At 42.6% G+C, this 27,500-nt stretch overlaps 2 protein-coding genes across 4 annotated transcripts in view; both read left to right on the top strand.

Moving 5' to 3' along the window:
• The window catches only part of galnt14 (UDP-N-acetyl-alpha-D-galactosamine:polypeptide N-acetylgalactosaminyltransferase 14 (GalNAc-T14)), a 133,765-nt gene extending 113,716 nt beyond the window's left edge, over positions 1–20,049 (top strand). Inside the window, exons 9-15 of the mRNA XM_063901417.1 lie at positions 1–15; positions 2,252–2,378; positions 6,731–6,823; positions 7,941–8,024; positions 11,427–11,571; positions 14,441–14,560; positions 17,441–20,049. The exon at positions 1–15 is cut by the window's left edge and continues 89 nt beyond it. Of these exons, the coding sequence (XP_063757487.1) occupies positions 1–15; positions 2,252–2,378; positions 6,731–6,823; positions 7,941–8,024; positions 11,427–11,571; positions 14,441–14,560; positions 17,441–17,599 (743 nt within the window). The 3' untranslated portion in view covers positions 17,600–20,049. The remainder of the gene's footprint in view (positions 16–2,251; positions 2,379–6,730; positions 6,824–7,940; positions 8,025–11,426; positions 11,572–14,440; positions 14,561–17,440) is intronic.
• A 977-nt stretch (positions 20,050–21,026) lies between these two features.
• angel2 (angel homolog 2 (Drosophila)) overlaps positions 21,027–27,500 on the top strand; it is a 7,346-nt gene continuing 872 nt past the window's right edge. Inside the window, exons 1-9 of one of the 3 annotated variants that reach the window (XM_063901434.1) lie at positions 21,027–21,234; positions 23,929–24,755; positions 25,169–25,389; positions 25,613–25,682; positions 25,925–26,355; positions 26,461–26,596; positions 26,914–26,983; positions 27,118–27,245; positions 27,334–27,500. The exon at positions 27,334–27,500 is cut by the window's right edge and continues 872 nt beyond it. In XM_063901434.1, the coding sequence (XP_063757504.1) occupies positions 23,933–24,755; positions 25,169–25,389; positions 25,613–25,682; positions 25,925–26,355; positions 26,461–26,596; positions 26,914–26,983; positions 27,118–27,245; positions 27,334–27,497 (2,043 nt within the window). In that variant the 5' untranslated portion in view covers positions 21,027–21,234; positions 23,929–23,932 and the 3' untranslated portion in view covers positions 27,498–27,500. Of the gene's footprint in view, positions 21,235–21,940; positions 22,092–23,928; positions 24,756–25,168; positions 25,390–25,612; positions 25,683–25,924; positions 26,356–26,460; positions 26,597–26,913; positions 26,984–27,117; positions 27,246–27,333 lie in introns of those variants that run through there. The other 2 variants (XM_063901433.1, XM_063901431.1) reach the window with 2 other exon arrangements.

The following is a 27,500-nucleotide window of genomic DNA, read 5'->3' as shown; positions in this document are numbered from 1 at the left end:
GGGGGGAGAACTTCGGTGAGTTTTAGGAACAAGTGATCATTTTGAAGAAATAGTCGAAATTTGGAAAAACAATGGATTTTGAAAAGAAAATAGAAAGGAAAAAAAGTGTGAATTTCTAAAAGAAGATGATCAGGGATTTTTTAGCTAGTTGTCTTAGCGACTAATAATAAAAACCATTCCCGCAGCGTTCTGAGTTAAAATGCTCTAAGAGTGCTTCAACCTGTTACCTGAGAGAGGAGCAAAAATAAGAAAAAGCACAGCAGAAATCAACGTGTCACGAAAATAGTATCATGGATATGAACAGAGATAAGAGGCAACGTGTTCATATAGCGCTTCCTGCTGGAGCCCCAGGGTTGTATTTTTAGATAGCTGTCATTAAAAAGGGGCAGGAAGTCCATGACAAATCACCTGGTGACAAATGGGGGAATAATTTAGCTGCTTAGTTATCCGAGAGGCAAACAAAGCTCCTTTAATATCAGCGCTTCAGATGAATCAAGGTGAACGTTTCATTCAGCCGAAAAAAGTCTTTACTGCCTGACATCCATCCAGCAGCAACATCTGGCTCTCCTGCTGCTGCCCGCCTGCAGTCATCTGAGCGTGTGTGTGTGTGTGTGTGTGTGTGTGTGTGTGTGTGTGTGTGTGTGTGTGTGTGTGTGTGTGCACGCTCAGTAATAGAGTGTTGGAGACAGTTTGCTGATTGCTGTACTGCTGCTTTTCTCTGATCAATGAGACTCTTAGACTGGTTTTCTTCTCTCTCTGTCTCTCTCTCTCTCTCTTCAATGTACGTACACACACACACACACACACACACACACACACACACACACACACACACACACACACACACACACACACACACACACTCATTTGTTCTCTGTCATGTTTCTGTCAGTCTCACAGGCTCCATGTCAGTATCTGAGTATCTCGCTGACTTCTCTCGTTCTCTCCTTTGTACTTTCTCGTGTTTCATCTTTACTTCCCTCTCTCCTCTTCCTCATCAAACAGCAGTGCATGCTCTCATTTTCAGCCTCACACGCCCCCTGTTTTCTCCCACGCTTCTCTCTACATGGCTGTAAAACTTTCTAAAGTTCTCGTCTCGTTCTTTAGGGAAACTGCTCTCCTTCTATCCTCAGAGCTTTCAGCCCTGTCAATTAACTTACACACACACACACACACACACACACACACACACACACACACACACACACACACACACACACACACACACACACACACACACACACACACACACACACACACACACACACACAGTAAAAGCAGGTTGAATGAACACAATGCAGTGCATGTCGAACACACATGCAGTTTCAAACTGAATCACAGAAACAGAGTCCGTCAGCTGATCATCCAATATTCAGAGCCGTTTGGCCCACATAGACGTGATGTGCAGGATAGAAAACTAACGAGGAGACAGAACAGAAAAACAATCCATGCTTCACAGAGACAGCAGTCTCCATGACACATCTTTATAAGAAAGGAGTTAGTTATGTGGGAAGCGCAGAACGTCACAAAAAACTACCAAACAGTAGACGCTACAGAGAAGATGTGTTGTATTTCATTAGTCATGACTTTAAACACGTGGATATGTGATTGCAAGTTATTGATGAATGCAGCTCAAATGCAAAATCTCGATGATGATAAAGCGAAACAAAAATGACTCCTATCTCTTCCAAAATGAAATGGGGTCTACCTCAGTCAGTGCTTAATCCTTCCAAGCATGATGGACAGAAATTGGAGCAGAAGGTTGTCGGCTGACAGACTATAATGGACACTCGAAACCGAGCTGAAAAATTGTTAAATACTGAGGGTTTACGACCATGACACATTGATGTGTTGTATTTCATTAATCAAAGACTTTAAAGACATTCATATCTGTTTGCACGTCATCGTTCCTCCTTGAGGGGTGTTTGAGTGAGTTTTTCCAATTGTATTGACACCCCTTGAACGCAGCATAAATGCTCTATTTATCACTGTTGAGAATGATAATCAAAGTGGCTCTATCAGACCAATGTTTGGCATCCTCTCCAAGATAAAATGGGTCATTATTTGCTTCGTCATTCGTCCAAGATTGACAAGATTTGGGGCAGTAGTTGCTTGCAGATGATGAGTGGCACAAAAACCCAGGATGCTACACACCGAGGGTATCGACCATAACAAACTGCATCTGCATAAACAACAACATCACGCAGACAGTGAGTAACAGTTGCATTCTGGGTGTTTGCTTGACCTGCAGAGATCTCGTTCCGGGTGTGGCAGTGCGGCGGCTCTCTGGAGATCCTGCCCTGCAGCCGCGTGGGTCACGTCTTCAGGAAGAAGCACCCGTACGTCTTCCCTGAGGGCAACGCCAACACCTACATCAAGTAAGTCCCTCTACAAGTTTCTACTCATATTAATATCCACATTTCTACTGTGGCAAGGCACCAACCATGCTGGAGTTCCATTATTCAGCTCCAGGAGTAAACCTTTCCTCTTTTAGTCGAACATTTCCCTCCCTGATGGTCACTGCAGAGGCAAACTACAGTTTTTTTGCAGACGATGGTGTCTTTTATTGTCATAACGACGGCCTGATGCTTGGGATCTCTCGATCTCCCTAACGAAGCTGCTGTGTCATGATGTCCTGATCATATTAATCAGCATATCTACTTCTACTGTGTGTTTTTAATAAATAAAGACTGAAAGGATAAATGTTGCCAGCGAACATTTAATAGTAACCAAGAAGAACTTTATTAAAACCGTCGTATTTTGGCTGTTAATTTAAGGTTAGACAGTGTTTAAATTGGGGTTGTTGTGCCCATTTGTATGTTTTTGTTGTTGTTTATGAGCACTGGATGTTGCAATGGGGCACAGGGTATTCGGGTGAACTCACCAGCACATGTGCAGGTGATTGGGACTGGGAAGAGCAACCGTTTGTTTACCGTGTAGCCGTGCACGGGCTGTTTTTATTAGGAAATAAAATAGTATTGAAAGCTCAAAGCATTGTTGTAAATGGAGATATTGTGTGGCAATAGTCACCTCAGTATCTCTAGACATTCATATTGGCTGTAATTTGGCAGGAAGTTGAAGTTTGTGAATGTAAAAGTGCTGGTTTTAATTCATGTTAACTGGCGAAAAGGGGGCGTGGCAGTGGGAGTGGCCTATATCAGAACAATGCATAACTGAAGAGCTCACGAACAATTCGCTTGTTTCTCGTAGACTCTTTGGAAGTTGTGTTTCTGAATGCGTGGTTGTTGCTTTTGTGAATTTGTGATTGCTTTTCAGAAGATTTAAAGGCTTTATTTGTCATACACACAACAGTTACAGCGTTGGCTCTGAGAATCTTAAATCTCAGGCTCCTCCAACAATGCAACATCTTGTAACGAGGCGAACTCTGAGGTATGAACCGAAGCGCACGACTCAAAGACAAAAGGTTTCAAGGTAAAGTCTTTACTGGGGTCTTCGCAGTAAACAAGGTTTCAAAACAGAATCACTCTTTTCAAATAAACTAATACAAGACACTGGAGTATCACATGGACGTAGACCTGGGTTGACTATAGTGCTGGATGTTTGACTCACAAGAATAGACAAACTGGCACCGGTCAAGGGGGAGACCAGGACAATATACACACACAAGGTAAGGGGGCACAGGTGGAAACAATCAGGGCGGGGTAGACAATCACAAATGTGGAAGACACACGGGGGCGGGGAGCACAGATACCTGAGGGAGAATTACAACAAAAAGACAGGACAAACACCAACTTAAATTACCTTTGAGGAAATGACTCCTCTTGTATATTTAACTTAAGAGATTCCTGTTACATGTAATCCATTACTCTCCACTTACACACTACCCTACGTGTCCAACTAATACTAATCCTAACATTTCCCTGCCGGCTGACTCTCTGTCTGACGGCTGTAGCACGCAGGAAACAGGCGTGCAGCGCTCTGTGTGTCGCCGCCTCTGAAAGCTGTTCACGTCGTTGTTAAAGTGGATTTACAGCTGCCTGCGAGCCTCTGAGCTGCGACTACAATATCATCCTATTAGCATAAGCTGTATTCTGTTCTCTGCCCCTTTCAAACAGTTCAGACAGAAATATGTTTACAGGCACTCCAATAATCCATTAACAGGACTCATGTGCTCAGACTGCGTGTGAATTGATCTGGTATGAATAGATAAATCACGGCTACAAAGAGGACTCTGGTTCCGCTCAGATTACAAACCCAGTGCTCTTCAAACGTTACTACATGCTGCACTTATCATAGTGATGCGTAGTGAGGAATAAGGACAAAGAAAAGTCTGGAATCATGAGACAGTGTTTCTTTCTAGAGGTCAGATCCATTTGTCTCGATTACAGGGTTTTGTTGATAGTCTTATTTTGAAATGTATCTTCCTCCTTGGGTCTTGTCTGGTCTTACTTCCTGTGTCTGCTTGTCTCATTGTGATCACAGCCCTGGTGTTTCTCCTCCCCTCCCCAGCTGTGTCTCGTCCTGTGATGACCCCTCTGTGTGTTTAGTCTTGTCTTTTTCTCGGTCGTCGTGGTTTCTCCCATGGTCTGCTTCCTGATGTCATGTCGTCTCCATGTTTGTCCCAGTTGTTTTTTTGGTCCTGATCCCTTCCTCGTGCTCCCCGGTTTGTGGATGTTAAGTTCTTCCTCGTTTTTCTTTGTGATCAGCTTTTAGTATTAAAGCTCGCCTTTCGTTGAGACCCTTTCGATTGTTTTCACTGCTCTTGTCCACCTTTCTACCTCAATTATTTAATATTCAAAACAAGGTATAGTAAGATATAGCCTGGTATTGTATACATGTTATAAGGTCTAGTCTAGTCTTTTAGAGTATAGGGTATATACTATAATAAAGTATAGTATAGCCTAGTAGAGTATAGTACAGTATAATAAGGTCTAGTGTTTTATAGTATGTTGTAGTTTAGTATTGTGAAGTATAGTATATTAAGGTCTAGTTTAGTATATAATGGTATATATTGTAATGTATAATAAAGTATATCCTGCATTACATGCGATTCATATTACATAGTTTCCCATTTGATTGTGAGTTAAATCCAAATCTTTAACAGGATTAATAAAGGTCCTCCATGTGTTCTCTAATACATGCTGCTCAGACTTTATTATGCAAGACAAAGGTTTTAATTCGTCCCATTTGTTAGTGAGTTTCCACATAAAGGCCAACATCCAGCCTCTGCATGTATTGAAAGGCACTGTGGGAAACATGACAAACTGAGGCAGAAGACGGAGAGAATGAGCTCACAGAAACTAAATTACAGCTGTTCATCACCAAACACCTCCTGGGATCTGCTCAGTGTCGCACACCGATGATGTTATTCCTTTAAAAGTCCACTAACTCAGCGTGTGAGCGAGGCATTACCACTGCCAGGGTTGTGTGTTGGGGGTCCTTTAGTGTCTTCATGGGCGGAGAACGGCACCAACACAGAGACCTTGGAACGGTTCAGCTCCCGAACCGAGGACTCCCGCTGCTCAACGGCACTTCGGAGCAACTTATCCACGCCAACACAAGACTTTCTCCTCTTTCAGTCGCTCGTTCTGCTCCCTGATGGCCACTACGGAGCCAGCATCTGTTTCTTTGCAGACGATGATCCTGAACAGAGCTGCTCGCATGTTGCTCTGCTGGTTAATTAGCTCGTAGCACCGTGTGTGTTATGAGAGAGTGTGTGTTATGAATATGCAAAATAAAAAAGAGCTGCTTAATGATTTGATTACAAAGAGTGTGTGTGTGTGTGTGTGTGTGTGTGTGTGTGTGTGTGTGTGTGTGTGTGTGTGTGTGTGTGTGTGTGTGTGTGTGTGTGTGTGTGTGTGTGTGTGTGTGTGTGTGTTTTATTTTTGAGCCTGTGCATGTCATGTATTTATGTTTATACGCCTACAAGTAACTCATATCCTCTCTCTCTCTCTTCTCCTTTCATTAAACCGCCAACGCCTGTGTGTGTGTGTGTGTGTGTGTGTGTGTGTGTGTGTGTGTGTGTGTGTGTGTGTGTGTGTGTGTGTGTGTGTGTGTTTGTTGCCTTTAATGGAGGGTTTCTGTCATTTCAATGGGATAGTTCTCAACAGAAAGAGAAACTCAGCTAATAGCTAACTACTAGAGAGAGAGAGAGAGAGAGAGAGAGAGAGAGAGAGAGAGAGAGAGAGAGAGAGAGAGAGAGAGAGAGAAAATGGGGGTGAGAGACAGAGGAAATGTGCTCCTCTGTTCATGCAGCGTGGGTGAGTAAAGCGCAGTGAGAGGAACAGAGCTGGGATCAGTGAGAGGTGAAGGATTTACAGCAGGTAGAAACATAATATTGGGTTTGGCCGTCTCCCTTTCCATTTTCAAATCCTGTCTCAAATCCCGTCCTGTATCCACTGTGATCACAAGAGTCCCCCTCTGCTCTTATTGGTTATATTGTCTTGATTTTCTGCTGGTGTTTTGTTTTGTTTTGACCTTGAGAGCCCTGAGTGGAGTCTGTATCAATAGAATGTGATATTATTCTTATTATTGCCCTTTCATGAACTAAGACAACACACACAGTTACCCTAAACCTCAAGACTACATGTCGTTTCAGGCAGAAAGAGCTCAGAGACGTTAATGTAGTTGCATCATCGTGTCCTTTAATGTCATATTGTTCATTAAGTGCAAATGTGTTCACCTCCACCGTGCATCCAAGAGACAGTGAACAGCAGCTTCTGAGACCGTTTCAGCCCATAAAGACCCCGGTTATAACTCTGTGTTTCAGGAACACACGGCGCACGGCGGAGGTGTGGATGGACGACTTCCGTCTCTTCTACTACTCTGCTCGACCTGCAGCCCGGGGGAAATCCTACGGAGAGTAAGAGCACATCATCACACACACACTTCATGAATCAGAGAATCAGAAATGCATTTTTTTTTAATTGATGAGGGATTCCTGCATTTTATTGAGCAATTAATTAAGATACAATAGAATAAATGAAAGAATGAACAAACAAAGAGAAGTGTGCACATTCAAAACACACAACGTGAATAATACAATACAATAGTGTATACATATTAATGCTAAATATAATAATACATATTACTACTAATAATCAAAGCAAGCTGAGAATTGTTAGTAAGTGTTTATACCATCTGCTGCATGGCCTCCCTCTTCCTCTTCCTCTTCCTCCATAGTTTTTATCTCAGCAATAAACTGTCATATAATGGAATAAAGCTACTTCAGTAAATTGCCGCTTTAATGCCGACAAAGGTGGATTAGCTCGGCCGTGCAGAGTGGTTGGACTTGCAGACAGAAGTATAAACTCTTGAAAGGAGTGACTCGCTCCTCCTGCAGCGGTGCTTCATCACCGAAACCCTGTGACTCAAACTGGGCCATAAAGCAGTCCTGTTTATTGATCTGCAATAGTGCCCACAATGGACTAATGCAAGCAGGGGTAATAACGGGAGAGAGAAGGGGACAATTATTCAATCCCAGGACACTTATTCTTGTAATAAAGAGGAACCTAACACCCCTTTAGGTTTCTGATGATGCCTGAAATGAATGCTTTGCCAGTTTCGTCCCTAAATGGTGAAGTGAGTTTCCAAAACGTGATGAATTCAACTCACAGCTGTGGTTAAATGTCAGTGTTTATCTGTCCGACTCAGGACAACACTGACATTTTAAACAAAGCTGTCAGATTTAACCTGCATTTTCACATCACACACTTCCATTATTACCCCGGCGGGAGATTTGTTTTTCATTATCTGAGAAAATAATGTTTGTTTTTCGATATTTCTCTTGATTCTGCTGCTTTTACGTAAGCGTTAGTGAAGGGTGTTCCTGCTTTCTGATTGGCTGTGTGTGTGTGTGTGTGTGTGTGTGTGTGTGTGTGTGTGTGTGTGTGTGTGTGTGTGTGTGTGTGTGTGTGTGTGTGTGTGTGTGTGTGTGTGTGTGTGTGTGTGTGTGTGTGTGTGTGTGTCTGTCTCACCAGTGTCCGAGGCCGAGTGGAACTGCGCAAGAAGCTCAAGTGCAAATCCTTTAAGTGGTACTTGGATAACGTCTACCCGGAGCTCAAGTAAGTACAACCCTGTGTGTGTGTGTGTGTGTGTGTGTGTGTGTGTGTGTGTGTGTGTGTGTGTGTGTGTGTGTGTGTGTGTGTGTGTGTGTGTGTGTGTGTGTGTGTGCCTTTTGAACTTATTTGTCAAGGGAAAGCTTCTGCTGAGTAAGCAATTGAGGGAGAGAGGACAAATTTCCAAGACCGTCACCAAAGCTGTCTCTGTTGGTGTCGGGAGTCTCGTAAAGATACGATTTATGTTAGAAGACGTTGTTGTGTTCATGACAGAAACTCTTTGCTCACACAGACCGACAGTACCACACAGCACAGGAGCTGCAGGGGGGTTGATAATGCACTCAGCAGCAAATAATAACGACACTCAATGATGCCGGGCTAACATGCTAACAGCTGTAGCTACTGTACATACGACAACCATGGGCGTCACTTGGTTCTGAAAGAGGTCACTGCTATTCAAAGTTTCACGTCCAAATTGCACATCTTTGGACTCCAGAAATAAACCCATCACGTACGAACAGATGAACTGATCTCCAGACCCACATGTTCTGCTATTTCTCAGAACATTTAAAACAAGTTGTACTTTTAACTCCCCACAGAGAAGAAGAAACACAAACACAATAAAAGAAATATACAGAACATTAAGAGAGCACTTCAGCTTGATCATTTTCTCTGGATTATTTATAGGTTTGGTTTTGTATTGTATTCTATAAACTACTGACAGCCTTTCTCTGTGTTGGAACTCAACACACACATACATGCAGAGATAAAGATTTAAGAACAAGGTGGAGTGGTCTCTTCATTTTTCCCTGTATATATACTATACACACACACACACACACACACACACACACACACACACACACACACACACACACACACACACACACACACATACAGATGTAGACAGTCCACAAAAGTTGATGATTGATGATTCACAATAAGTGGACATGTGATGAATGTCACCTTTCACAAACCTTTCAAATCAACACAGAACGTATCAGTGGTTTCACTAAATACCAGAAGGCTTATTTTAGCATCTTCAGATGGTCTTTGTTGCCCACCATCAGACCGGTTTATTCATCATGGAGGTAAACACCCAGCCTATGAACAACTCTGGAGTCTCCTGAACAGGTGAAGAGTAGGCCGCACATGGAGCCTTTAATCCTCCTCAGAATCCTTCTCTTGTCTTTTGGCTCCGTCCCCCAACTTTAATACCCTCCACTCTCCCATAAGAAAACTGGCTTTAATAAAAGATAATAGGCGACAGTATAAGCGGTGCAGCGGGGAGCACGGAGGGTCGGTTCTACATCGGAGGCCCGCTTGATTTGCAGATAATAAACAGAGGAAATGTGATCGGATTTGGAGGCAAAGGTGCAAAGGTAGGTATGGCTGACAACCTAACAGCTTCTTTTTGCTGTTGTCCGCAAAGGTGGCGCACAACGCACGTCCTGTGAGTGAACAGAGCCTACTACACACATACACACACACACACACACACACACACACACACACACACACACACACACACACACACACACACACACACACACACACAATGACACTTGAGCCATCCATCACATACCATCACAGGTTTGGGGCAGTAAGTCTTTCATATACCGTCATTCCAATATAAATATGGTTAAGACACACACACCATCATCCCTTCCTCCAAACACACTTTAAACACACACACTTAAAGACCCATCATTTATCCACTGCAGGCTGCTGTTAATCCCCCAGAATGGAATTAGCAGGCTTGCTCTCAAGGGACGACGGACCTGACCCTTAAAACGCAGAATAACCTTTCCCGGGTTATTAAAACGGAGCGAGATAGCAGATTGAATTAACGCCGCGGGGCTTAATCCCGAGTCTTATAGCGGGCCGAGGAATTAAACAAGAAAGAAAGTTTATCGCAGGATGACTGAGAGGAGAAACTTTCTCCGAGTAATGAGTTGAGAGAACGAAGGGTTTGTTAAAGGTGAATCCGGCGCTGGACGTGGTTAATGAGAGCGTGGTGGAGATGATTGGGGTCTTCTGTCTCATCTCAGCGAGGCTGGAAGTGTATCTTAGAATAAAGACGATATCGACTCTAAACGCTGGTGAATGTTTTGGAGATAAAATAAAGCTGCTGCACGTCTTAGTGAGGCATTTAGATTAGAAAAGCTAATGGTGGTGCAATATCTGCAAAAAAGTAGAAGTACTCAGATCTTGTACTTGAGTAAAGTAGAAGTACTCAGATCTTGTACTTGAGTAAAAGTAGAAGTACTCAGATCTTGTTCTTGAGTAAAGTAGAAGTACTCAGGTCTTGTACTTGAGTAAAGTAGAAGTACTCAGATCTTGTACTTGAGTAAAAGTAGAAGTACTCAGATCTTGTTCTTGAGTAAAGTAGAAGTACTCAGATATTGTTCTTGAGTAAAGTAGAAGTACTCAGGTCTTGTACTTGAGTAAAAGTAGAAGTACTCAGATCTTGTTCTTGAGTAAAGTAGAAGTACTCAGGTCTTGAGTAAAGTAGAAGTACTCAGGTCTTGAGTAAAGTAGAAGTATTCAGGTCTTGTACTTGAGTAAAGTAGAAGTACTCAGATCTTGTACTTGAGTAAAGTAGAAGTACTCAGATCTTGTTCTTGAGTAAAGTAGAAGTACTCAGGTCTTGAGTAAAGTAGAAGTACTCAGATCTTGTACTTGAGTAAAGTAGAAGTACTCAGATCTTGTACTTGAGTAAAGTAGAAGTACCAGAGTGTAGGAATACTCTGTCACAGTGAAAGTATTCTAAATGTTCCTCCAGTGAAAGTAGAAAGTACTCTCCTCTAAATGTACTTAAAGTAGCGACAGTAAAAGTAGTCATTGTCTGATTGGTCCATTTCAGAATAATATCTCTGATATGTTTTATAATGATTGATCATTAAAGTGTTCTCAGAGCTGGTAAAGGTGCAGCTAGTTTGAATGGCTTTGTATACTGCAGGGTAGCTGCTGGATTTACTGCAGGTGAACTAAAGTCTGATTTAAGGGGTTATATTTACCATCATTAATCCTAATCTGCCTAGCAACTAAAGGGATTAAATACATGTGGTGGAGTAAAAGTACACAGTAGCAGAAAAATGGAAATACTAAGTACAAGTACCTCAAAAGGCATGCTGTCGTGCAAAAGTAAACAAGTCAATCCTGTGTAATTTATGGGGAAATATGTAGTGGAAACAAACAGTTTTGTAAACATATGACACCATGAATAGATCCTTGAGGAAAAGTGTGTATGTGTTCACGAGGAGTCTTAGTGCAATATGTATACATTACATATGTATACATATACATATATATATATATATATGTATATGTATATGTATATGTTATTTTTGTACCTTTATTTTGGATATAAACAGACCCTCTTTGATGTTGTGTTTCGCCCCTCAGGGTCCCGGACGACTCGGACTCTCAGTCGGGGGTGATCCGGCAGCGGCAGAACTGTCTGGAGTCTCGGAGGCTGGAGAGCCAGGAGCTGCCCTTCCTCACACTGGCCCCCTGCATCGGGAAGGAGGGGGTCCCCGCCATCAACCAGGTGGGTCTCCAACACACACCCAAACACAGCGTATAGAAAAAATACAAACTACATTCATTTTTTAATTTAAACTATATTTTTCTGCCTATGGGAGTGTGTGTGTGTGTGTGTGTGTGTGTGTGTGTGTGTGTGTGTGTGTGTGTGTGTGTGTGTGTGTGTGTGTGTGTGTGTGTGTGTGTGTGTGTGTGTGTGTGTGTGTGTGTGTGTGTGTGTTGAGGAGCCCTGAATGGAGGCTCTGTTTGTTCAGAAGTTGGGTTTGAAGTGAGACTCCCAGGTGGGAATGTTTTTCAGTCTAACACATTTAATTAATTTCCTCTTCTGTCAGTTTCTCTGTGAGAAGTGTTATCCTCTCCCCCTGGTTTGCAAATATACTCCGCCGAATAATTAAAAGAAATCCACATTAAAGGACACTTTCATTTCCTTACACCCCCAGAGTCTCACAGTGCAGAAGAGGTGAGAAATACTAACGCGTTCTATCCAACCAGACTCAGGCGTTAGACCCCGTTGAGCGGAGGTACATTTCAGACAGGATAGGCTAAGGGGAGGGACATCTCTCAGTGGTTGACCAATCACAACAATCAAAAGCTGACTGGGCTCTGGTTTCAGACAGAGGGTGAAAAGAGGAGCTGCAGCACAGGCAGTATGAGAGACACAGAGAGCTTTCTGAACATAGAAGCATGGAGACTTGTCCCAGGAGAGACACTACACACTCATTATGAAGCTAATGAGCAGAGTACGTCCTCTTTAATGAAAGTGCTATTTATTTTTGGTAATGGACATACATTTCAGTACTGTTTGATACAGAAAAAAGAGGCCAACCCAGCTGAAAAGCCACAAACCAGATATACAAAATGCTAAATACTCTTATTATAGATTTATAGAGACGACTGTTAGACAGACCTGAAATATTTACCGCAAACATAAAGAGTCTGGTTTCCCTCAGAAACAACGACAGGATTTCTTTCCAGTTCCCACTTTGCCCCAGAGAGGCAGGGAGACTACAGACTTCTTAATGTCAGTCAAAGGATGCACATATACACTGCTCCATCACAGACTGACAGAATATGAAGCTGAAATCCGAGCCACTGAGCCGCAGAAACGCACCGTTCTGAACACAATCTGGTCCAAACATAATGAGAGCAAAAGCATGAAGCTGCAGCTACGGCTGGTTCTGAATGTGAACATGAAAACCAGTCGGTGCTTAGTCAACTGTTTCAGAGGAATAAAGCTTACACTCACAGCTTGGTTTTTCTCTGAGCCAAAGTGCATTTTGTTTTTCACCTTTTGTTTTATCCGGGGAACATTTCTGCTGAGCTCTGTTTCTGCAGAACCACCGAGCACGGTAACCTGCAGACCATCACTCTCATATGCTGTGGAGAGGCTCACACACCGCTCAGTTCTCAATTTAAGCTTCTCATAAGGTTGTTTGTACTATGTTTGGAGACACCATACTGAGGCTTGGTGTGTGGGAATTCAATTAAATTATGATCAAATTAGGGCTTCTGATTAAGTGTATTTATCATGTTTATTTGTAAACAATAATAACTAACAATGTTTTGTTGTGGAATCAAAGCTTTATTTATTTATATTATTATTTAATATTTAAATTATTTTTGCTTTGAAAATATCGTCATTATATTATAGGATGTCCTTTATTTGATTTTATTTATTTGTATATTTTTATTTAATCTATTTATTCTGTTTTATTTATTTTATTTTGTTTTATTTTATTTGTATTTAATCTCTATTTATTTATTTGTGTCATTTTTTTATTTGTATTTTACAGATTTACATTTTGTCGATATGTTGTTATTTTACTTTGTTTATGGTTTGTTTACATAAATAAGATTTGATTGGCTCTCACTAACCTACATGTCTCCTGCTTCCTGATTCACTCTTGATGAAATTTCAATGCAAAGGTCAATAAAATCTCCATAAACCAGAGAACTCCGATGGTTTTCTGGAAACATAACCTCTCTGAATATGAATATGAATATGTAATATGAACAAAAGTTCATATTACATATTTCTGTTATACAAATACAGACAATAATGAATAAAACAACTAGGAAAAGAATCATTCAGATATGTGGTACCTTGATGGAGACATATGTGTGTGTGTGTGTGTGTGTGTGTGTGTGTGTGTATGTTCCAGATTTGTCAAGATGTGATTCACTTTGCTGTGACCTTTACACAATCTGTCCCCCGGGGATGTAGAAAGCCCTTTAAACTCTCAGACACACAGGTTGAATTTAGCATGGATCCTGCAACCTACTGTAACAACCCTGACCTAGTGTGTGTGTGTGTGTGTGTGTGTGTGTGTGTGTGTGTGTGTGTGTGTGTGTGTGTGTGTGTGTGTGTGTGTGTGTGTGTGTGTGTGTGTGTGTGTGTGTGTGTGTGTGTGTGTGTGTGTGTGTGTGTGTGTCCTCCCAGCTCTTATTATCCTTTCCTGACACGTCTTTCTTCTACATGATCATTAAAACATCACGGCGATGTTACTTTGATCCCTGACCTGCTTAATATTTGTTGTGTGTGTGTGTGTGTGTGTGTGTGTGTGTGTGTGTTGTTGGTCATGTCCTGTCCCTTAGCATAACAAGTACAATGTGTGTGGGAGAAGACAAACTCTCTCTGGAGGGAAAACAGGGATTTTATCCTCTGCAGACCGTTTACATGCACTAAAACCTGCAGGAGAGGAACAGGGCCTCTTCAAAGTGTCATATCCCCCTGCCCCCTGCTTCTTCCACAACCATCATCAGTAAATGTCATTTCTAAAGAAAAACAACAACAACATTGTTTTGACTTCCTGTGTGTGTGTGTGTGTGTGTGTGTGTGTGTGTGTGTGTGTGTGTGTGTGTGTGTGTGTCCGCAGGAGTGGGTGTACACACACGGGCAGCAGATCCGACAGCAGCAGCACTGTCTGTCTCTGTCCACCACCTTCCCCGCCTCACAGGTGCTGCTCATGCCCTGCAACATGGCCGACGGCAAGCAGGTCTGCACACACACACACACACACACACACACACACACACACACACACACACACACACACACTGCATTAGAGTGTCCTCTCTATATCATCCTGCTGATAAATTAATCTAAATGTTAATTATACTAAAGCTTAATTTATTTAAGGATGTTGTTCACACACACACACACACACACTCACACACACACACACACACACACACACACACACACACACACACACACACACACACACACACACACACACACACAAACACACACTTGTCATTACCTGACCACTAGGCACCTTGACGGCATCCCAGAAGCCCCTGCCGCAGAGAACAACCTGACAACCAATACATCACCAGAGAGAGAGAGAGAGAGAGAGAGAGAGAGAGAGAGAGAGAGAGAGAGAGAGAGAGAGAGAGATAGGGGAGAGGCACAGGTGGAAAGGTGAAGCAAGACAGACAAAGGGGGAGAAAGAGAGGAGAGGGAGGAGGGGAGTCGAGGGAGAGAGAGAAGAAGCTGCAGATCGGTTCCTTACACCAACTGTTTATTCTGCATGGACAGGAGGGATAAAAAGAAACCAAAAAAATAAAAGCCAACAAGGAGCTAAAAGAACACACACACACACACACACACACACACACACACACACACACACACACACACACACACACACACACACACACACACACACACACACATATTTTGTGTTTGTACTTGCTGATGCACTGGAGCACATCACTGTCATATAACTGAAACAAGTGAACCTTTGTACCAACCCACACACACACACACACACACACACACACACACACACACACACACACACACACACACAGTGCTCTTACATGTCCCTGTCAAGAGAGAGAGAGAGAGAGAGAGAGAGAGAGAGAGAGATGCAGCTTGAATCCTTCAGTGAAATTGACATTGAGGTTTGTTCTCTCCTCTTTCTGGTTTGGTCTCTGCGGTTAAAATAAAGCAGACCAAATAAAGAAATGTAAACAAAAAACATCGAGAAATGTTTTGATGAATTGAAATAATAGGTCATGTTTCAGAAGAGCTAAATCGAAACAAAATATCTTATCAAGTTTTCTTTAAAAATGTTCAAATCCTTTCATTTTTATTGTATTTCTGATAGTTTTGAAAGGATATTTAATCATTGTAATATACAGTATACATAAATATATGTATTTATGTATACTGTATATATATATTTATGTATTTATATATAAATACATAAATATATATATATATATATATATATATATATATAAATATATATATGTATTTATATATAAATATATATATGTATTTATACATAAATACATATATATATTTATTTATGTATTTATGTATAAATAAATATGTAAATATATATATTTATGTATAAATATACAGTATACATACATATGTATACTGTATATTTATATATAAATATATAAATATAATTTCCCCCCATTTTTTTACTTTTTCTCTGATTTTTTAATCTTTCAAAACAAATATAAATGATCTTAAAATACCTTGTTTTTAAGCACTTTATTTTTACTCTTGAAAAATCTAACTATTGTTTTTATTTTAATTTTTTTTACTGTCATTCCTAATTTCGCTAAATATTTTTGGGTTTTATTTAAGATATTTTTTCATTTAATTAAATGTTGTAATCTTTATTCTTTGTATTATTATTATTATTATTATTATTTGTAAAGCAGAGCCACATGTCATTGTTATCTTGCTTAATCCTACAATTGTTCCATTTGATTACGCTCAGTGAAGCTTCCTTTGGTTGCATTTTGTATGAAAGCTGCTTCATCAATAAGTTGAGTTGAAGCAGGAAGGCCCAGAAGTGGGCATGAAATTTTAACCTGCAGGAGCCTCAAAGGAGGAGACTTCCGTCCGCCTGTGTCACCCCCTCTGATCCCGGTGCATCCTGGGATTTTAACTCCCCGCTGCAGAGGAACAACCTGATTTAGAAAGTTGATATAAAGTATGTGAAGGAGAGAGAGTGAACGTGAGCACAGATGTGTTCCTGTGCCGCAGTAACGAGGTGAATACTAATTGATTTACTTTTAATTATCCCTCCGTCTTTTTTTCAATTAAAAAGCTCCGCGGCCGGCTACACTGTAATGAGCGTGTCATCTTGACAAGGACCCACAATGCAACTCTGCAGAACAAAGCCTGTGTGTGTGTGTGTGTGTGTGTGTGTGTTGTTACAAGGCCTTGTGAGATCAAGATACATGACAGCGACACGCTTCAGAGGCAAACAATACAATAACACAAACAATATGGCCAATAAACACACTGATGCAAAGATATAAACACACACACACACACACACACACACACACACACACACACACACACACACACACACACACACACACAGATATGTCATGCTCAGATATATCTCCCCTGCGTTTCCACCAGACTGAATCTCTCTCCTCCTTTGTGTGTGTGTGTGTGTGTGTCTCCGCTGGATGAAAGCCTCTATTCATGTCTGATCATATCTGCAGCTTTGTTTTCCAGCTAAAGAATCCAGATATGAGTAATGCACACACACACACACACACACACACACACACACACACACACACACACACACACACACACACACACACACACACACACACACACAAACCCTATGTATGCAGTGTGTGAACAGAAAAACCTCTGGATCGAAGCTAAAGGTGAGGAGAGGGCTCCCTCTAGTGGTGGGTGATTAGAATTACATGTGAGTTGATCTGGAGGGAACAGAGGGAGTTTAGCCTCTGCAGACCATTGACATGCACTAACAGCTACTACAGGAGAGAGAAAAGGGCCTCTTTAAAGTGGACGTCATTGGCTAATCGCTTACAGTTGTCCCGCCCCTTTGCCTTGACGCTCTCCTTGTCTGTTCCCGCAGCGCTGGCAGAAGTCGGGCACTCACCTGGAGCACCTGGTGTCTCGGTTCTGTCTGGACTCGGAGATGGCTCTGGACGGCATAGACTCGTCCCGCATGCTGGTCATCAGCCCCTGTGAACTGAGCGCCTACACACAGAGATGGGAGGTCCCGTTCTCCTGACCCTTAACCCCGTGAGACACCTTTCACCCCCAAACACACCTGCCCCGTCACCCACACACAGCCTCAAATAGTAGCAGAGGGGACGCTCTGACGGAGGGAGGTGTGCACGAGCACGTGACGGAAGCTGGATGGAGGGTTTGTTATGACTTTTTGACGCCTCTTCGCTGTCTGTCATGGGGAGACATCCAAGAGAGGATCATTTATGAAGATCTGTCATGGATCAAAACATTGTTACATGAATCAGAAATGTCTGGTTTGTTTTGTCCGGAGAATAAAGTGTGAAAGTTTGAGGGGACGAGACAAACCAAGTGCACCTTAAACCCCCGACCTGTCAGAGCTGTAAAGAAGCTTTGTGTGAGGAAAGAATCTAAGAGAATGTGTCTTGTTATATTTTGCAATGAAAGTATGTGTAAAGAACCTGGGGATTAAAACCAAGCACAAAACAAGCTTATAGTTTAAATCAAGACCTTAGTTAAACTGCAGAATAGAGTGGTGCAGAGAGGACCAGAAGTTAGCATCGCAAAGCCGCCCTCCTCAAAAAGGGATTGGGGATTTTTCCATTGGATTTTATTGCAAATAACCTCCGCATATTAACACTACTTTTTGAAGTGAAAAGATAACCTTGGGCTATAAAGGAACTACAGCACGGTCACATGACTTCACGTCACCACCGCTAAGCTAAAGGAGGCTAATGTTGGGCTATAAAGGAACTACAGCACGGTCACATGACTTCACGTCACCACCGCTAAGCTAAAGGAGGCTAATGTTGGGCTATAAAGGAACTACAGCACGGTCACATGACTTCACGTCACCACCGCTAAGCTAAAGGCGGCTAATGTTGGGCTATAAAGGAACTACAGCACGGTCACATGACTTCACGTCACCACCGCTAAGCTAAAGGTGGCTAATGTTGGGCTATAAAGGAACTACAGCACGGTCACATGACTTCACGTCACCACCACAAAGCTAAAGGCGGCTAATGTTGGGCTATAAAGGAGCTACAGCATGGTCACATGACTCCACGTCACCACCGCTAAGCCAAAGGCGGCTAACGATGGGCCTGGTGGCGTTTAGTCGTCTCTTTTAGACTCTTGTTAGCAACCGGGGACGACTCATTCCTGCACCACTCTATAAGCATCTTGATAAGATTGTCAAATTAAAAGTCCATTCTTCATGGGACCTGAGCAGGAACATATTTTTGCTCTAAATTTATAAAATCAGTTCTTATAACCACGCTAGCATCTCAGTTCACTTCAAGATAACTTAGTAACCGTCCTTTGGGGGACGGACAGAGAGTTTAAGGCTGACAGAACCAAAATCAACTTTAGTGGTAAGAACTCATTACCTGGTTGGATAGTTTATAAAATGCTCTTAATATGAAAGGGATTTCTCTGCTCTGCCCTGCAAGATGGATGAGATGTTTTGTTGAATTTTGGATGTTTATATGACCATAATTTCCCTGTTTTTATACTGCAGCTTCCTTTTCCCTGTATCTACAAGTGCAAACGCGCCACAACAGCACAAAACTGGGCTGCAGCTTCAGAAATGGGGCAAATATAAAAACACAAATGTGCCAAAATGCATGCAAATAAAGTAAGGTCTTCACAAAATCAACGAAAACATTTGCAGCGTTTCCTAGAAGAGCTGCACAAACAATGCACTCAACAAAGAAGCTCAAAACACATCAGGAACAGGGGACTTTGGCCCATGTGTGCTTTTTTTATTTGCATTGTTTCTAAAGCTGCAGCGCGTTTCTCGTTCTGGAAATGTTTTGGGCCGCTGTGGCGCGTTTGCACCTGGTGGCCACCGTATATATCAGTATATCTGATTGTAGAAGTATAAAGCTAGAGCATGGAAAACACACAAAGAAGAGGCGAGCACAAAAACAAAAGCTAAATCAAATCTGATACAGAAATAAGAGACGCAGACAGAAAGGGCTACGAGTGTAAATAAAGGCACAATAAGGAGGAGGAAGATGTCTGCAGCACCTGGCTGAGCATGACAACATTTTTCTGCACATGTTTTCTTTTCCACTTTATGAAACTGGGGGAAAAGCTTTACTCACAATGTTTCTTCATTCTCTAAACTCAAGAGTCTTTATGGATTTACAGAAAGAAGTGTCGACTGTCGATGCTTTTTCAGAATCGAGATATTTCTGGTCTTGTTGACGGACGAACTGCAGCTGCTGACGAGGTCAAACCTGTGACCCTGCAGTCATGTGACTTCTTCTGTGGTTTTTCATTTCAAATTCCAACAGAGTCAAGTAAACGGAAGACCCGTAAATATTTCCCATCCCTAAACTCCCCTCACCATCATTTTGCAAGTCCTGTTTTTTCAAACGATGGATTTCTAACTTTGGAAAGGAACTGAGTCCCTCTTTCCTGTGTTTGATATCATCCACTGCATCATTTTGATATCCTGTTTGACTCCTGAATAAAGGTTTTATAACGGCTGCTCGTATTTTATTGAGCTGGCTGTGAATGTGTACACGCAAGGTAAAGTCTTTATAGACCTACGCATCATTTTAGATCAGTACTCTAAAGTATATTTATGTTGCAGTAATGTATAATAACACTTATGTTAGGGGTTTATTTAACAAAAGCTAATGCTATTGCTACCACTACTGCTGCGTTTACAACAAATACTTCAGCTTCAGTACTTTTTACTACAACACACATGCTATGACTACATTCACTACTCATATTACTACAACTACCGTCACAACCAACGATGGAAAGGGTGTAGCTAAGAATATTTAGCTTATATAACCTCTGATATTTCTACTGCAACACATAACATATAAATGTCTAATTACTAGGATTTAAATACTGGTGTATACATTTGTCTTTAAAGATATATTACTTCTTATTATGCATGTACATTTACTCTATTTAGCGTATCGATTTGCATTTCTGTCTTCCAGAAACCTGTTGTTTCATTTTCTATTCTTAAAAATGAACTGCTGTGCATTTGATAAGTACACACTTGAACAAGACTAGGAATATGGATATCAGGGAAATAAAACAGAACTCATCTTTGCACGTTTATAAGCATTATTACCTCTACGGCTCCCACAGTACACAGCCTCCTGCAGAGAGGGGAAGGGAGAGTACACTCTGTATATGATCATTAAGGTGGAAACCACATCTCACACAACTTAATTACATTTAAATCTTCCTTTAAAAGACTGGACATCATATCTTGGCTCATAGAGAGGGGGCTGAATAGAGGCAATTTATTTCCATATCTGTATTGGCTTTGGGTTAGAAAATGAGTCTAAAGAGGGCGATAGCATATTTAGGTTGCTGCTCTCATCTAAATTACAGCATAATAAATCGGAGTGGTAGACACACACACACACACACACACACACACACACACACACACACACACACACACACACACACACACACACACACACACACACAGCGAGAGGATGTGTGTGCAGACTCCCCTCTTCTCCAGGATCACTGCTCTTTATGAATCATTTTTAATCCGTATTTCAAAGCTTTGATTCAGGATTAAATCATATGGAATAACGGAAAATGTCACCCATACGAAGCTGACGTTTATTTTTTTAAGCCGTTTTTACCGGCACCTTTTTCTTCTTCTTCAAAAGAGAGGCTAGATTTTACGTAAGTACGATGACCTTTACATGTTCTTTTTAAAACAGAATACTTACACTGAATCACAAGTTAAAACAGTAAAGCCGTAGCGAATAATGACGACTTCGTCAGTAATTCGACATATCGGATGCTCGTTAAAAGAAAGAATATGTTGGATACGTATCCAGTAATTTCTCTATTTCCGCTGCACCATGGAGCTGTAGTTCGTTCAACTGAGTCCTTCCGTAGCGTTACATTCAAGGAAAGGGACCAAAGGACTACAAGTCCCAGCGAAAGTGTGAAATGGATGCTTCCTTTAAAGACTCTCGGAAATGTTGGAATTACTTGTAAAAAACGATACAGAGTGTAAATTCTAAACAAATAGATGTTTATTTCATAGTAAAAACTATCTTTATCGGATGTGTTTGTATTTATATTACCAGAAAACAGTCCTGATGAAATATAAATCAATATTTTCGATGTATTTTTTTGTTTTCTAAATGCAACCGTTGCTTTTCATATTATTATTTGTATTCATAACCATGTACAACGGAACCATCTGTCTGTAAATACTGTGTATGTAATGATATCCATATATATGTATTTCAGGTGAGGTGTTAAATCACCCGTCCATTTCCAAGTAATGTACTTTATGTTCTTATTTGTACTACTGAAAAAGTTGAGTTTGGCCGGAGTACGCGAAGGCAGCACGGGATTCGCGTCGCTTAGTGGAACGATTTCTGTTGCGTCAAATGTTTGCGACTCAGCTGCTTGTTTTTAATTCGGATAAAAACAACTTCAAATATCGGTTATGTTTGATTTTAATCATTTACTTAAATGCGTCCAAGCCGAAAGATAAACCATGCCGGTCCCCCCTCCGGAGACAAGTGAGTAAGCGTGAGCTAAATTGTCAGGGTTTAAAAATAAAGACATTATTTGAGTCGTCTTTATAATCAATGAGGCTAAAAACAAGCTAACATTTACATTGTTGGTGATAGCTTATCCTTTCACTTTTTAATGTACATTTGGAAAACAATTACGTATACACATTCACATTTTACACCCGTTAGATTGTTGTGATAAAAAAACTTTTTTACAACTTTATTGAACATTTACTCCAATACATCACAAAATACTCATAAACATCAAAACAGAGGGCAATATGAACAGCAAACAGAAACAACAACAACAACAACAACAACAACAAGTGGTCACTCTGGAATTAAGGTGTTTATAAATGTGTAAAACTGTTGGGCATTTTTACTTTTAGCACAAATTAATGACTTTTTAAATGAAAGGACAATAAGTTAACTTGTAGTTTAGTCTCTTATATTTTATCTTTAATTCATCCCTTTGCTCCCAAATGTCTGTTTCTGTCAGTACTGGGGCTTAAACAATTAACTATCAAGTCGATATACCATCTTTTCTGAGTTTAAATGTTATAGCATTCGTTACTTTGGTCAAATTGGACCGATCCGTTTTAACTGTTCTTACATTAACACAGATAACAGTAATCATCAAATTGAATGTGTCTCCTTTAAAGCTGTAAACAATGCCCTACTGGTTTACATGAATAACTCCAGTGAATATACAAAGAATAGACACTGAAAATGTAATCCAAAATGGACGTGTTGTTGACTTTGGTGGATACTATCAGAAACAAACATCATGTGTGTTACAAAGGTGATCAGCTGTTTGATATGTTCAGATGCCTTCTGTGGAGGACATCACGAGGCCTCGAGGCAATCAAATGTAAAACACAACATTGATGGAAGGAGTAAAACAATCAGATTTGACCCAAACACGACAGGAGGGTTAACCACTGAACAGAGGAACATGTTTGTACATCATTACTCGTACACATTTACAATGACAGCCATTCATTAAAGTGCCAAAACACGACACAATCTCACACAAACACACAAAAAAAGAGAGTACAACCTAAACAAAGACGCCAGCTTTCTGTATGTGGCTCCCCTCTGCTCTGTATTGTGTGAGTTGCTGCTCTCAGCCTCTCTCTGTGTGTCAGAGCCTTTCTGTTTCTGCACCGCGGCGCTCTTTGTGTTCCTGCTCCGAGCTGTGAGTGTGTTTCTCTTTGACCAGCCGAATAAGTGACGGTAAACCGAGTGTTTTCATGTTTCTTTTAGGTTTATCATTTATAAACAACTTATTGGTTCATGGTGAAGATAACTCAGGTTTTCAAAGATAATAATTGCCCTTAATGTTCATCCAATCGTTGCTTTGTTTACCTGCAAACAAGACTTTAGACTATCACTGTCTCCTAAAATCCAAATGATGTTATCAAAGTTTAGTCAAGCTGAAGAAATTAAGTGACTAATCTACAAGTTAATTGACGGAAAATTTTGACGCAATATTTATTCTTTAAGCACCAACCTGTAACGTTCAGCTGTTCTAACTTCTCAAATATTATTTCCTGTTCATTCTTTCTAATCGGAAACTGACTCTCTTCTACTTTGGGCTGTTTTCTGGAAAACTTTGTTTGGCATTTCATGGTTTTTTCAGACTTTCTATAAATTCAATCAACAGATTAATCAGTGGTGATTTTACTCTCTACCTGCAGGACGCTCTTCAGTTAAAATCCCCCCAGAAATATTGATTTACTGTCACATCTGACGTGGAAAAATAGTCTAAATCCACAATAAATGATTGATCATGTTATTTTCATGTCTCCCCCTCCTCTTATATCTCCCTCTCCTCTCCCAGCCCCATGTTCCTTCGCCAGCTGAGCTCCGCCGGCCCGTCCTTCCTCCCCCGCAGACCTGCCCCTCTCTGCAGGGCTGGCTTGAGGAGCATCAGCTCCTCCTCCTCTTCCTCCTCCTACGTCCACTCGTTCATCCCCGCTCCTCCACCATGGTGGTCGGTGCCGGGATTCCCCCCCCGGCCTCCTCCACACTCGGCAGCCCGGCAGTTCTTCTCCTGCAGGACGCTCCCCCCCCAGAGCTTCGGAGGTAGCTGCTCCTTCTCCACCTCCGCCGGCCTCCTGATGGAGCACTCCGACCGAGAGCCTCCTCACAAAAGGAAGAAGGGTGGGGAGGAGAGGAAGGGCGCAGAGGAGAGGGAACCGAAAGGAGGGTCGAGCCGGGATCGAGGCTCCAAATATCACCCAGACTCCCACAGAGACCCTCGACCCGACCACCGCTCCAGAGACGGAGACCGAGGGGCGAGCTGGGAGAACAGCCGGGATAAAGACGTAGAACGGACTAAAAGTTGGAGTAAAGACCAACAGAGGAAGGATGAAACCTCGACCCAGAGGAGGAGTCAGTCAGGAGGACAGCATGAAGGCTGCAGGACTCCCACTGCCCCCAAGTCCAAACCTGAACAGGATTCCAGACCCAGAACCAACCCCTGGTTCAAAGACAGGGCAGCTGAGGGGCAGGGAGGGAGGAGTGAGGGGAGTAAAAAGCCTCCACCTCCCCCAGAGGGACAGAAAAAGGACAGAGGGAGCAATGGAGAGCAGAGAAAGGAGGCTCAGTCCCAGCAGCATCCCAGCACCACGGCCCCAAACCAGTGGCCGGGGAAACCAGTGAGACGTGAGTGTTCATTTGAGCAGGTTTTTGGATGCAGGTTCACTCACCGTTCCTACGCCTTTATAAAGTCAAAGTTAAGATCTTTAAGAAGTTTGTTTGAGGTGCATTTCCACTCTGTTTCCATTCCCTCTCAGCTGTGGTTAATAAGATATGTATAAACTGTACTTGTGTTCAAACCAACGCCTATTAAACGGCGTCACACTGGCATGCTGCCAGCTGTTGCTTCCTGCTGTTCTGCTGAGAATACACATTTAATTACAGGATAAAAAAAACCTTAAATATATAAAAAAGTTCATTAATTGTGGCTCCCTCCCTGCATCCCATTAAGGAGCTTTTGATTGTAGTCTATCACTAATTAATTTACGCTAAAATAAACGACCTCTTGTATGAATCTGTCCTCTCCCGTCTGTCCTCAGCTCTGCAGAGACACTGGGAGGCGTCCCCTGCCTGCAGTACCACCCCTCCTCCACCAGGAGACAGCAAAGCGTTTGACTTCTCTGTGATGTCCTACAACATCCTGTCCCAGGAGCTGCTGCAGGACAACGCCTACCTGTACCGACACTGCCCCCCCGCCGTGCTGCCCTGGGAGTACCGGCTGCCCAACCTGCTGGCAGAGATCCGGCAGCAGGACGCTGACGTGAGTCTGAGGAACGTTTATGATCCAGACAAATTGGAAACACTCTTGTCTGAAATATCATTGAACACTGAGGCCTTGACATTTCCCTTCTAAGGACATAAAGTGTGTAATAAAAACCATAAAAGACATCCTTAAGTGCACGGAATTACGCACGTGCTTTCGACCGTTAAATGCATTCTGACTCTGAGAGCAAAAATGTGATTTAGGAATCTCTTTCTTTCAGATCCTGTGCCTTCAAGAAGTCCAGGAGGACCATTACGAAAAGCAGATTAAACCGGCTCTACAGGCACTGGGTGTGTGTGTGTGTGTGTGTGTGTGTGTGTGTGTGTGTGTGTGTGTGTGTGTGTGTGTGTGTGTGTGTGTGTGTGTGTGTGTGTGTGATAAACAGAAAATATTACAAATGTATTTAAATGTTTGCATCCTCTGCAGTTACAAATGCTTTTATTTTCAAATGCCACACTTAATTTTGTCTGTGTGTCTTTTATTATCTTTGTGTGTGTGTGTGTGTGTGTGTGTGTGTGTGTGTGTGTGTCAGGTTACCAGTGTGAGTACAAGAAGCGAACAGGAAGTAAACCCGACGGTTGCGCCGTCATCTTCAAATCCTCCCGCCTCTCGCTCCTCTCGTCCAATCCCGTCGAGTACTTCCGCAGCGGCGACGCCCTCCTGGACCGGGACAACGTGGGATTGGTGGTTCTGCTGCGACCCAACGACAGCGGCATCCAATCGGATCCCTCCGCCTTCGTGTGCGTGGCCAACACCCACCTGCTCTACAACCCCCGCCGCGGGGACATCAAGCTGGCCCAGCTGGCCATCCTGTTGGCCGAGATAAACCGGCTGTCCCGCCTCCCGGACGGATCGACCAATCCCGTGGTGCTGTGTGGGGATTTCAACTCCACGCCGCGGAGCCCGCTCTACAGCTTCCTGACCGCCGGCCGCCTGGAGTACAATGGCCTCCAGAGCAGCATGGTGAGACACATCACTGATCAATGTTTACCTCACAGTGAGAGGGAGGCTGACCTGTGTGTGTGTGTGTGTGTGTGTGTGTGTGTGTGTGTGTGTGTGTGTGTGTAGGTGTCGGGTCAGGAGAGCAGCCCCCGGGGTCAGCGTCTCCTCACCTCCCCCCTCTGGTCTCACACCCTGGGGATCAGCCACCAGTGTCGGTACGAGACCGCCCCCCCCACTGACTCCTCCCCCAGCAGCCCCACAGGTGAGATAAACTCCACTCCATGTGGGTTTGACTTTTAGTCCCTGGCTCTCAGATAAAGCCTCGTTTACTTTCATTTTGCAGGATTTCCTCAGATTATCAGCTGATAGTTTGGAATATTAGGACATTTGGGAAGGACGCTTATTTGCTTTCTGCCCAGAGTTAGGTCTTCCAGGTTACTCAAGTGAATGTGAAGATACAGGTAGCTTAGCTTAGCACAAAGACTCCTTTTAGTGCTCCTAAGTTATTATTTTTGTAGTTGAAGTTGTTAGTTTGTCAGCTGGTTGTTGATCCTCCTCCCTAACGTGTCTCTCTGTCAGCAGTGGAAGGAGCGATCTCCACCCTGACTGTAGAAGACCTCGCCACCAAAGCTGCGTACGCTTTACACCGGTAACATCACCTCTACGTCTCTGTGCCGTCTCCCTCAGTCATCTCTCAAAGCTGCTGAATAAATCCCCCAGCTCTAACCGTGTGTGTGTGTGTGTGTGTGTGTGTGTGTGTGTGTGTGTGTGTGTTGTGCGCAGACCGAGGATCGAGCACGGTCTGAATTTGCGGTCGTCGTATGGTCACCGCTTGAAGGATGGCCGACCCGAGATCACCACCTGTCACTCACGCACCGCCACGAACGTGGACTACATCCTGTACACCCCCGGTACACACACACACACACACACACACTCTATCATTGTTGATGTTCTTATTTTTCTAAATGTATTTATTCATGTTTTCCTCGTTTATAGAACTCGTCACACCTCCTTCACTTCCTGGTGGGCGGGGCTTGACGTTGCTCGGCAGGCTGTCATTAGTCGGCCATTCGGAGCTGGAGGAAGTCAACGGGCTGCCCAATCAGAATCACTCGTCTGATCACCTCCCTATCTTTGCTCGCTTCCGCCTCCAGCGCTGAGGA

This window comes from Eleginops maclovinus, chromosome 15 (assembly GCF_036324505.1).
Source record: "Eleginops maclovinus isolate JMC-PN-2008 ecotype Puerto Natales chromosome 15, JC_Emac_rtc_rv5, whole genome shotgun sequence".
Classification (NCBI taxonomy): Eukaryota; Metazoa; Chordata; class Actinopteri; order Perciformes; family Eleginopidae; genus Eleginops; species Eleginops maclovinus.
Note: the sequence above shows the minus strand (reverse complement) of the source record. Positions and strands in the feature narration are given on the sequence as shown.